Source organism: Erigeron canadensis, chromosome 4, assembly GCF_010389155.1.
Source record: "Erigeron canadensis isolate Cc75 chromosome 4, C_canadensis_v1, whole genome shotgun sequence".
Lineage (NCBI taxonomy): Eukaryota > Viridiplantae > Streptophyta > Magnoliopsida > Asterales > Asteraceae > Erigeron > Erigeron canadensis.
Window position 1 is genome coordinate 28,300,602 of NC_057764.1, and position 12,597 is coordinate 28,313,198.

The 12,597-nt window shown below is 35.7% G+C and overlaps 1 protein-coding gene and 1 pseudogene across 1 annotated transcript; one reads left to right on the forward strand and one right to left on the reverse strand.

The window, feature by feature from the left end:
• The first annotated feature begins 992 nt into the window (after nucleotides 1-992).
• On the forward strand, nucleotides 993-2,641 carry LOC122598566 (cytochrome P450 89A2-like). The gene has a single exon (XM_043771160.1). It carries the CDS (start codon nucleotides 996-998, stop codon nucleotides 2,529-2,531), a length of 1,536 nt encoding a protein of 511 aa, XP_043627095.1. The 5' UTR covers nucleotides 993-995; the 3' UTR covers nucleotides 2,532-2,641.
• Nucleotides 2,642-3,688: 1,047 nt separating this feature from the next.
• Nucleotides 3,689-10,857, reverse strand: LOC122597296 (annotated as a pseudogene).
• Nucleotides 10,858-12,597: the final 1,740 nt, after the last annotated feature.

Here is a 12,597-nt window from a genome sequence, read left to right on the forward strand (position 1 = left end):
AGTCGATACAATACACCTAACATTCATAACAACTAGTGATATGTAACATGAACCATAACCGATTAAGATGCCTATTAACTTTTATTTTATAACAACTTAGGATAACTAAAATTATATTAAACTTAGGTTAATTTATATCTATCAAATTATTTGTTTTACATTTTATCAAATTTAAATTGTTTTAGATTTTATAGGATATTACACCGGGTCCGGGGACGGGTTTAAATGAAAACCCGCATACCTGGCTCGTATACCCGAAACCAGACTCGAATCCATATACCAGCTCCGTTTATATTAGATAAATATTGGAAACTATAAATATAATAATTATGTAATATGTATACATGTCAAAAATGTGTCATTTGTAAAAAATATTCCAAGTAAATATGGTAATTGTTAATAAACCTAACAGAAACTTAGCTATAATTGTTGTATGATAGTTCATGGATCACAAAAACAAAGACATACAATATCTTATATTTATACTTCATAAATTGTTAATAAACCTAACAGAAACTTAGCTATAATTGTTGTATGATAGTTCATGGATCACAAAAACAAAGACATACAATATCTTATATTTATACTTCATAAATTCTTGTAGAGATGTCAAACCTCAATGAATGCCATGACTTTATGTTTCTTCAGGAGTGTAAAAGTTCCAGTCGTACATGGTTTGATTAGCATGTTAACGAATCCCCTATTACCCGCGGGAAAACCCGTCACCCGATGGTTAGTTGGTAAATGGGGACCCGTCGGGTCTGGGTCCGGGATTACTAAAACCCGGACCATACCCGGCCCGTTGTCATCCCTATTTACAACAATTCATGCACGATATAGTACTACACTGAGTAATAAATTTTTGTACTTTATTATAGATGAATAAATTTTATTGTATCATGAATAGCAATCTACAAATATTATATTATATATTATATATTATATTTATATATATCATGCCACCACTCACTTTGTTTTATCATTCGATCACCACCATGGAACCTTGGTTCATCATCTTAGCATTTTGCATAGCAGCCATAATCAAGCCACTTTTGTTCTCCAAGAGCCACAACAAGAAGCTACCACCAGGTCCATCTTTACTTTCATCAAACTTTATTCTTTTAACCAACTCACTTTCAGCTTTTGGACCAATTCTAAAAAAACTTAAAGCGAAGTACGGACCGGTGATCACTCTCTTCATTGGTTCTCGTCCTTCCATATATGTGGGCGAGCATGAAATAGCCCACCAAATCCTTATCCAGAAAGGGGCGGTCTTTTCCGACCGCCCCAAAAGGTTTGCAGTGCGTAATATATCGTCTTCTTCTTATGGCCTAACATGGAGGCTCCTTAGACGTAACCTTGCGTCTGAGGTCCTTCACCCTTCACGTGTGAAGTCGTATACATGGGCTCGAAAGTGGGTGCTTCATATCTTGATTAATAGGTTAAGAAAACATGAACATGATGAAGCTGGTGGGACTAAGGTAATCGAACATTTTACGTATGCGATGTATTCTTTGTTGGTTTCTATGTGTTTTGGTGAAAAGTTTGATGAGACTAGGATTAATGAGATTGCAAGCGCACAACGTAGATTTTTGTTGCTAGTTGGGTCAGGCCGGTTGAATATTCTGGGTGTCTTTCCTAGGTTAACGAAGATTTTGTTTAGGAATAGATGGAAGGAGTTATTGCAAATGAGGAATGATCAAGAACAACTATTGCTTCCACTCATTGAAGCACGGATTAAGTCAGTTACTGAATCTCGAGAAGAGAATATTGTGGCGTATGTTGATACACTTGTGAATTTGCAGCTTCCTGAAGGAGAAAGCGGTAACAAAAACAGTGGAAAGCTGACACATAAAGAGATTGCTAGTATGTGTAGTGAGATTCTTGATGCTGGGACAGATAACACCTCTACTGCGTTACAATGGATTATGGCGAATCTTGTTAAGCATCCTGAGATCCAAAGCAAGTTGTATGACGAAATTGTTGGAGTCGTTGGACCATCACCAACGGGAGAGGAAGAACCGGTTATAAATGAGGATGACTTAAATAAGATGTTGTATTTGAAGGCTATAGTTTTAGAAGGGTTAAGAAGACACCCACCGAGCCATTTTGTGCTGCCTCATAGGGTCATGAAGGAGGTGGAGGTGAATGGATACGTGTTTCCAAAAGGTGCAATTGTAAATTTCATGGTGGGGGAGATGGGGTTAGATCCAAAGGTCTGGGATGATCCTATGGAGTTCAAGCCAGAGAGGTTTATGGCGAACAATGGAAGTAATGGTGCGTTTGACATAAGTGGAAGTAAAGGGATTAAGATGATGCCTTTTGGTGCAGGAAGAAGGAGATGTCCCGGCTTGGATTTGGCCCTGCTTCTCTTGGAATGTTTTGTTGCTAATTTGATTTGGTATTTCAAATGGAGTGTTCCTGATGGCTATAATAATGTTGATCTTTCTGAGAAGGTTGAGTTCACCATCGTCATGAAGAATCCTCTGAGGGCGAAAATCTCTTCAAGGGCTGAAAAGTTAACGATGTGATCAGTCTACTACAATGTGTGTGAAATAGCTTGCTTATTGAATATATATGCATATATGTTTAAATTAGTTTCTATTATGATAAGCATTCAAATAACTACATTATGCAGTGGCCTGGATATTTGATTATTCTTGCTAATGGTTATACACTTAAATAAACTACAATTTTGATGGTATGCTTAATTTCATTCTTACCCGAGTGTGTTATACTTGTAATTACCAATATATAGATAATCATGATATATATAGCTGCAGAACAATGGCCCGGGTCTAAAGGCTTTAACCATTTTGATCTTATATTCCGTTGTGACCCAACGTCCCAACTCACTCACTCACTCGTTTGTCTCATAACTGACTTGTTCATATTAAAGATGCAAGGACCTGACAGAAACATAAAACAGGGCAGGAACAAGTTGCTGATTTATATATTGGGTCCCTTTCAATCAGTTATTGATAAGTGAAAAATATGTATATGAGAGAAGTTAAGATAATTGTTCATCAAATCAAGCATAAGCCTCGCATTAGATTGTTGATTACATTCATATCACTCGTAAGCGCCAAGCTAACCGACTCCTAACAGCTATCACAAACTAACAACCGTTTTACAGAGTTACAACCTTAACCCCTCAACCATCCACTATATATTTAAAACAAACTGAACCCTTAAGATATTGAAGCTCAAAATCGTACCCAAGATTTTGATGAATTTACGTACCAAGCTTTACAAGATTTATAACATACTATACAAGTATTTAATATAGCTTTGGTAGATTATTCAAAATAAATGGTACCAATATTATCTCCCTTAAAATTTAGCTTACGAACTTGACACAAAACAAAACTATATTCGACTTATAACATACACAAACATCGTTCCAATAATTTGAGCAATGAACAAACTTATATATTAATATAGGAAAGTACTGACCGGAATAAACAAAACAAATGGATATATATGGGGAGTATAAATCTATTCACAACAATATATGTTTTATATAGTTATACATTGTGCAGTATAATATGTACATTTATTATAGATGACTAGATAATTCTAGATTTATCACTACCATATATATGTTGTCTTGAGTTCCCCAAATTAGTTGATAACTTGATACCAGCAACATGTAATTCAAAAATCCATAATTCACGAATTAACAATATTAGGACCAAATTAACAATCCAGCGATTTAAATTAGTGGACACATGCCTTTCAAGTATTGAGCTGGTATGGACGGGTTCTATTTGGGAGATTGGTGTATAGGTGGACCTAATGTAATTGTAGTGTAATTTTATGTAACGTGGGTGTATACATCTAGCTTCTGGCTTGATGTTTTTTTATTGTACTTTGTATCTACTATTTTTTCTTTGGAGCAATGAAGTAAGCCTATTTGTTAAAAAAAAAAACAATATGCCTTTCAAAAAAAAAAAAACATAGTTGACAACATAGTTGTCAAACTCGTATGAGTCAAGTCAAAATCAGATGAAAACGAGACGAATCGGCGGATGACTCGTTTTTGCTCCTGACTCGTAGAATGACTCGTGTTTTGTTTGCGAGTCGGTCCGAGTCGTGTTCCGAGTCACGAGTCACAAATTAATTTTTTATTTTTAAAATTTTTTTAAACATAATATGCTTTTAAATCTAGTTTTATTTCAATAATGTTTACTATATTTAGCGTAATATATCAATACCATACTATATTTCAACGATAAAAAATAACAATCAAGACAAAGAGGAAATAAAAAAATTTGTAGAATGGATATTGACAGTTGGCGAAGGGACGACAGGAGGCAACAACGACGAAGCTACAGAAATTGAGATACCCAATGACATGTTGATTAAATCTGGAAAAAATCATGTCTGAGTCTATTGTGTCAGCTATTTTTCCTTCGATTGCAGAACATCTTAATGACAAGGGATACTTTGAAGACAAGGCAATTTTGGTACCTACAAATGAAAAGGTCGATTCGATCAATGAATACGTACTATCGAAGATAAAAGCAGACGAGCATACTTACTTCAGCTCAGACAGTGTTTGCCAGTCAGAGTTCATTGACGAGTTTGAACAAGCTTTGTACGCGCCAGAAATCCTAAATGGGTTCAAAGTTTCAGGATACCCTATCACAAACTGGTACTAAAGGAAGTCGTGCCCGTGATGTTACTTCGCAATATAGACCAATCTAACGGGTTATGCAATGGGACGAGATTGAGGATAACAAGATTAGGAAAGCATGTGATTGAAGCAGAAGTAATATCTGGCAACAACATTGGGTACAAAACTTACATCCCCAGAATGAAGCTAATACCATCAGATAAAAGAATACCGTTCAGGTTTCATCTAAGACAGTTCCCTTTGGTCGTTTCTTTCACAATGACAATCAACAAAAGTCAAGGACAATCTTTATCGATCGTTGGTCTGTATCTACAACGTCCAGTCTTCACGCACGGACAGTTGTAAGTTGCGATCTCTCGGGTTAACTCGAAAAAGGGACCTAAGGTGCTGATATGCGACAAAGATGGGAAGCCGAAAAACACCACAACAAATGTCGTCTACAAAGAAGTGTTGCAAAAGATGAAGAAGGATACAACCTTCTAACGTTCAAACTCTTGAATGCATTTACTTTTAATTAGGTTCTTAACATCTTACATGTTTTTTTTTAATATCTTTCACGATTGTTTCTAGGATTTTTTCCTTTTCAAATAATAAGACTTTTTATCTTGAATATTCTTAACCTCTTCAAATAATCTAATTTTTGGAACCAAGTACACCCGTGTATATGACACGGGTCTAAAATCTAGTACAATATTATATTTCAACGATAAAAAATTATACGAGTATATTATTAAATATCCTGACTCTTACCATTCGAGTCACGTTTCGATTCACGAGTTAAAAAATCAGATTTCGATTCGAGTAAAAAATACCGAGTCGATAACTATGGTTGACACACATTATGGAATAAACAAATTTATCAAAACGAATTTTTAACTGATTTCAAACATTGCTGTAAACCCATATTACAAACTAGTTGACCAATGAAATTGACTCCTCATGTAAAGAAATATTAACTCACAGACTTGGAACAGTGGCTACGAGATTGGCACTTAAGAGTTAAGACTGAAGAATTTGTAACCACTTCTAGACCTTCTAAACCTATATAAAACCTTTCCAAAGACTTTCAAACATACTTTAATCATGCAACACACCTTTATTTACAGCCTTCTAAAATCTGCCAAAAACCATTTCTAGCTGTTGATCAGATATCAGCCGAATAGGCTGTTCCGTGACTCCCATTATTTGACCCAATTAGACACTTTCGTTTTCATCCAACCTTATATCCGTTTAGAGACATTCGACCATACTATCATTATATACTATCAGTTTTTCTCAAAACACATGACACCAAAAGTTACAGCCGCTCAAAAACAGCAGAAAGCCATTTGTAGCTGCTATAAGCTTAGCAAACAGCACCAAGGAGCGCTTTTGCGACCCACTTTTGCTACTTCAACATTTGTGTTTTCTTAAAAACTTATACCATATGAAAGACCAATGACCATGTTTTTTCATCATCTACTTTCTGTTTTACCAAAACCATATAAACGAAAAGTTATAGCCCCTCAAAAACTACCCCACCTTTTAACCAAGTTTCCATAAGCTTGAGTGGTAAAGGTTTACAATCTGATTAAAAAATGACCATTTGATGACAGAAGGGCGTACATAATTATGTATCATGAGCACATGTCTCGGCGGGATACCTAATCCTCAAAATAACATAAATTCTAAGGCTAATGCTACCTCAAAAGAAACATCTACGGGGCAACTTTCTAGCTGATAACCTTCTACTATACTCAACCTTGACTTTTGTCTCTTTTGGTTGATTTTCTTATAAAATATAAACAATTAAAAAAATAGGGCTGTCAACAGGTTTGGGTTCGGGTTGACGCGTAAAAGATATCTGACCCTAACCCAACCCACTAAAAGTTTTACGTTAGAAACTTCAACCCCGACCCAACCCGTGTGGTGACCTGATTAATACATGAAGGGTTGACGACTTGACGGGTCAAATAGGTTGGTTTTAAGTGGTATTTGCAATCTGTCCCTTGCTAATCAGAACTCTAAAAATGTCGTTAAACAAAAACGATAGCAGTTGAACCAAAGTAAAACTCTTACCAAAAAAATATGAATCCTACATATATCCAAGATGTAATAATCTGAAGAAAGAAAAGAAGTGACTGAAATATCATTTTCGATCCCCCTATATTTATCTCATCTACTAATCCCAAGATGCATTGTCTGATCATAATATCACAGCAAATCATTCTGGGGATGGGCCGTATACTATGGACTATGGTTTGGAGTATGGACTCTGGAGTAATATATAGACTATGGACTTAATTTATAAAATACTATATTATATATAATTAAATTTATTAAAAAGTTATCAGGTTGGCGGGTCAACCTAAAGGTCAACAATCCCACCTAAACCCAAAAAAAAAATTAAAAAAAATCAGGCTAGCAGGTCAAAAATACATAATTCTAACCCGCTTTCTTTCCGGTCGGGTTTTAGGTTGGGTTAAGTATTGACAACCCTACCATAAATGTAAGACAATGTTTAGTGAGTATATCTATAATTTATAATCTATAACTACTTATAAAGCATTTTGTGGTGAATATGGATCCAATTGTGAAAAGTTGGATCGTTATGTAGATTTGGTCGACTTTAACATCTCTAGTGTAGTTGTGAGATATGTGTGGCCATAGTGTGTATATATATGTGTACTAAAAGGGTGCCGACGCAATGCCGGTGGTGAAAACGGCAGTGTGGTCGTAGTGGCGATTGGTGATGGTGGTGGTGATGGCGCCAAGTAGTGTGGATTATTGATGTATAACGGGTAGTATAACTATATTAGAAGATAAAGAATATAAATTATAGATAGATATAGATATAGACTAGAGATGTTAAAGCCGACAGAGTCTACATAACGATACAATTATTCACAATGTAAAATATGGATCCATATTCACCACAAACTTATGAGTTGTCACTCAACGATTGTAGCCAATGATCCATTGATAAGGTCTTTGACCTTGAGATATTCCACTAAGATTCGACTCCTATATTTGTAAGGGTAGATTATTAGGGGGTTTAAAAATATAATAAAAAATTCACCATAATACAATGCATATATTGTAAAGGGAAATATTCATAAAAAGGTAATCTATTTACTTAAAATTCCTAATAAGGGGAACTTATTTAGTTTTCGTCTATTAAAAGAATCTTATTTCTAATTATTTCCTAATAAAGGTAATGTCGTTAGTTTTTAACACCGATTTTTCGTTAAATGATATGTCATGCCATGTCAATAAAAATCGCTTACGTGGATGTTTGTGTGAGTATATAAATACATATATATACTATCTAGGGATAAGTATCATGGAATGTAACAAACTTTGGACGAATGTTTATAGTAGGAAATAACTAAAGATTTGTGTATTGTATGTAAACAACTTTAAAAAATGTTTATTGTATGTAAGAATCCATACGTGACAACCATATACAGGTGTCACTTGTCAGATTTTAATTGGTTGAAACGAAATTCTTACATACAATAAACATTATTTCGAGTTGTTTACATACAATACACAATTTTAGTTATTTCTTACTATAAACATTTGTTCAAAGTTTGTTACATTACAAAATACTTATCCCTATTATCTATATACGTTTATTCCACCTAGACATCCACCTTAGATTGTATTAATTCCTCATTATAAAGTATTTGTAATAAGGAATTGCAATAGAATATTAGATGGTCCATGACTCCATTCACTTTGTCTGTTGCTGATAATACAAATCCCACCAGCAACCGTCAAAATCCCCCTACTTGCCGAAAAAACAGGGTACACTCCAGAACGCCACGAAAATCATCTTCATCATCATCTAAGCAACAAGGGACATCCACCCAACCCCTAACACCACCTGACGTCCCCTCTGCCGCCACCCCATGCCGCACTGCTGCCGCCACTCCGACATCGAGCCACCAGCAGGTCACCACGAGCCACCACATTCCCGCATCACCACTCTTTCTTGGTTATTATCGGTTTCTAACAAAACCCATCACCACACTGCCGGCAACCGCGGTCACCCTTCTTTCTCTTACCACAGTCACTATGCTATAGATTATATATATCTGTATATACATGTATATATTATATAATTGTTGTTAAGAAAAGTATATTTTTAATTGAATGTATATGGGGTGGGTTTTTGTCCAATTGAATTGACCTCAATGGATAAATTTGTGTTGTAACAATTGAATTTGGTGATACTTTAATGTTACGAATATAAAAATGATAATGAATATAAAAATGAAAATGAAAATGGATGAAGGAATCTGCAGATCTTGCTGTTATTTGATTTTCAGGAAAATAAATAAAATGATAATCAGTTGTTGATTGAATCGATCGATTTTAAGGAATCAAAATTTTAGGACTGGTTATGTGTGTATATATATAAGTGTGTGTTTTCATTTTCAGTCAAACGTCCACCTAAGCGTTTGTTAATGACCTGGCATAATGACAGGGCATTTGACGGAAGATTGATGTTAAATATTAACGACATTATCTTTATTAGGAAAGAATTAGAAATGAGATTCTTTTAATAAATGAAAACTAAATAGGTTCTCTCATTAGGAATTTTGAGTAAATAGATTATTTTTTTTATAGATTTTTCCTATTGTAAAATATACTCAGTTTGGTCACGATAAATGACAATTACAAAATATAAAATCTCTTCACAAGTACTTATCACGTAAACTCATAGTCCGTTTAGTTACTACTCTATCTTCCCGTTCTTACTAGCTTGTCTCATACAATCGGACTCAAATAAGGCGTTTGACTCGATCCACTTTCTAATCCCGGTTATCACTTTCATATCATTTCAATCATATGTATGTTTCCATTACTAATAATTTCACAATTTCACAAATCATTCTCAACAAAATATAATATAAATGGTCAAACACCTCTGTAGGGATAACAAAAAACATAGCTAATAAGAACATTTATTACTTTAACACTATTATAAAATTTCTACAGCAAAATATCTAGGGCCTTCTTATTTCAACCATAAAAATCTAAATCCTCAATTTTATGAGATGAACTAGAAATATATAAATTAACATATTACTGAAGAGTAATGGAATTTTGCGTGTCTTTGCATTCTCATTATACACCATTATATAGATGTTTACAAGATTAATGGGCTGATATACAAACATGGGTTGGGCTACAATCACACAATCCTACTAATAGTACATCTCTATAATATCACTTAACATGCCCCCGCATTTTGAGCGGGAGGTTGACGACACTCAAACTGGATCTGAAGTCAGTGAATAAGGGAGCTGGGAGCCCTTTGGTAAAGATGTTTGCGTATTGGTATCGTGAGGGAACATGTAAAACACGAATCTGGCCTGTTGCAACTTTGTCCCAAACAAAATGAATGTCAATCTCAATATGCTTAGTCCACTGATGTTGCACCGGATTAGCTGACATGTAAACAGCACTCACATTATCATAGTAAACAAGAGTGGTGGTGTACAGGGGGTGTGAAGCTCCCGCAATAAGTTACGAAGCCAAGAGGTCTCCGCTACCGCATTAGCAACACCGCGATACTCAGCTTCAGCACTGGATTCAGATACTGTGGTCTGCCTCTTAGAGGACCATGATAAAAGGTTACTCCCTAGAAAGATACATAAGCCATATGTGGACTGACGAGTGTATGGACATCCATCCCAATCGGTGTCAGAATAAGCGGTGAGCTGGGTAGTAGGAGACACATAGAGCTGAAGACCATGGTCAATGGTGCCTCGAACGTAGCATAGAATACGTTTTAAGGCAGCAAGATGGGGCTCACGTGGGTCATGCATGAAAAGGAAAACCTGTTGCACAACATAGGCCAAGTCAGGACGGGTAAATGTCAGGTACTGAAGTCCCCCTGCTAGGCTTCGGTATAGAGTAGGATCTGATATACGAGGGCCATCATGTCCAAGCTTGCCATCAGAGTCAACAGGAATCTTACACAGGTTACAGTTCAACATGTGTGCTTTGGCGAGTAGATCACTAGCATATTGTGTTTGAGACAAAAACATACCCCAGGAGTCACGTGTCACTGCAATGCCTAAAAAATGATTAAGAGAGCCCAAGTCGGTCATAGTAAACTCACTATGGAGAGATGAGATTATACGTGATAACAAAGTAGTAGAAAAGGCAGTCAATACAATGTCATCGACATAACAGTAGGTATGCAATGTCGGTGTAACATCCATGACTTTTGACCTCTTGACATTACGTGCAATTTAGCTAACGAATTTAAGTAACGACACAACTAAGTTCATTTTGAGGCTTAATGACGTATGATACGCTAGCTTAACGGGTCGATTGACCACTTATTTGGCGATACAATACTAGACGGTTCGAGGAGACGTTTGATTTAACTAGTTATGTGGTCGGGTCAACCCATGGGTTAAACCCATACCCATGACCCAACCTTATCCTAACCTCCTACCCAATTCTTCCACCCTCCCTTATCCTTTTCCTTCATCCATTCATTTCCCTCTTTCATTCTTCCTCTCTAAACACACCCAAGAACACACACACATACTCATCTCTCTCAATCTCTAAATTTCTTCTTCAATTAGTGTTGTTTGAGCAAGATTTATACAAGAATCATCATCATTTCTTCATCATATCAAAAATTTAGAATTTAAAGTGCAAGAAATCTTTTATAGTTCAAAAATGGATTTGACCTTGAAAGGAACTTTTAGTAAGTAAATTTCATCCCTTGAGCACCATTTTATGTATACAAACATGTCTCTAGGCTAATATAAACGTTTTCGGGTCACAAATCGGGTCAAAATGCAATTAGGTCAAAGTTAGGGTTCTTGAGTTTTATGTGTCATTCTTGGCCGAATTCATACTTGAAAAGTGTTATAGATGAAACTATGAGGTGGGTTATGTCCATTTACGCTTAAGTTCGAGTCTTGGAGCTTCCCCTAGTCGATTTTGAGGTCAAATTGAAGTTTTGGATTAAAAAATGGGGTTTGTGCCCGTCAGTGAGAGCACGACCTCTGAGAGGCTGAGCACGACCTTTGCTCTGCACAAGAGCCATGCTTTACTGCACTAATCGGCTACTTTTCACTTCCCGTTTCGTCTTACATTCAATCAACTTGTAACTTTTAGGGAAGTCTTATATCATCAAATAAAGGTCATATAACTTGTTAAAACACGAATTTAAACATCTTGATTCTTATGTCCAATTATGATGTTAAGTCATTAGACCATATTTAACCGAAACTATTCAATTATAGTTAAACGTCCCTAAACCACTTCTAAAATACCTTTGCGGATTGTGACATAGTATAGAAAGTTAGACCTCATTGTTGGAATGCATTTGTGATGATGTGATGTTGTAAAGTAGGTTGTGATCGTTGTTGAAGTTTCAGTTGTGGACAATTGACGATCATTGGACATTCATAGCTTGAATCTTAACTTGTTATTGCTTGTCACAGGTGAGTTCCGTAACTCCCTACTCAATTGAGATTCGGGCTGAAAAGTGTACACTTACGTGCTTGATTGTTTGATTGATTGGTTGATTGGCTTGAGTTACGATTGTCTTACTACTTGTTTGATTGCTTGAATTGTGTGTTTATCGGTTTGATGGATTTGTTGAATGTTTGGATTGGTTTGGCTTAATTTTGATGTTATGAACATATACGCATTGTTATACATGATTGGAGCGGTTTACACGCAAGCACACCCTATTTGGTACTTTAGTGACATGGTTGACATACATTTGATATGCATTATGACATGGACGTACATATGATGCATGATTTGATATTGGCACTACTTGTGGCCATTCATTACACATATTTACTATGCATCATATACTTATATGTCATTTGGTTGATTATACATTTGTTTATAATCATGAGATGTGGTTAGGATAGTTGTACATACATGGAAGACGATGATACATTTAATGAGTTTGAGATGTGGTGGGAAGG

Coding starts and splice junctions, on each gene's coding strand:
- LOC122598566 (XM_043771160.1), top strand. CDS start 996: ATGGAACCTTGGTTCATCATCTTAGCATTTTGCATAGCAGCCATAATC.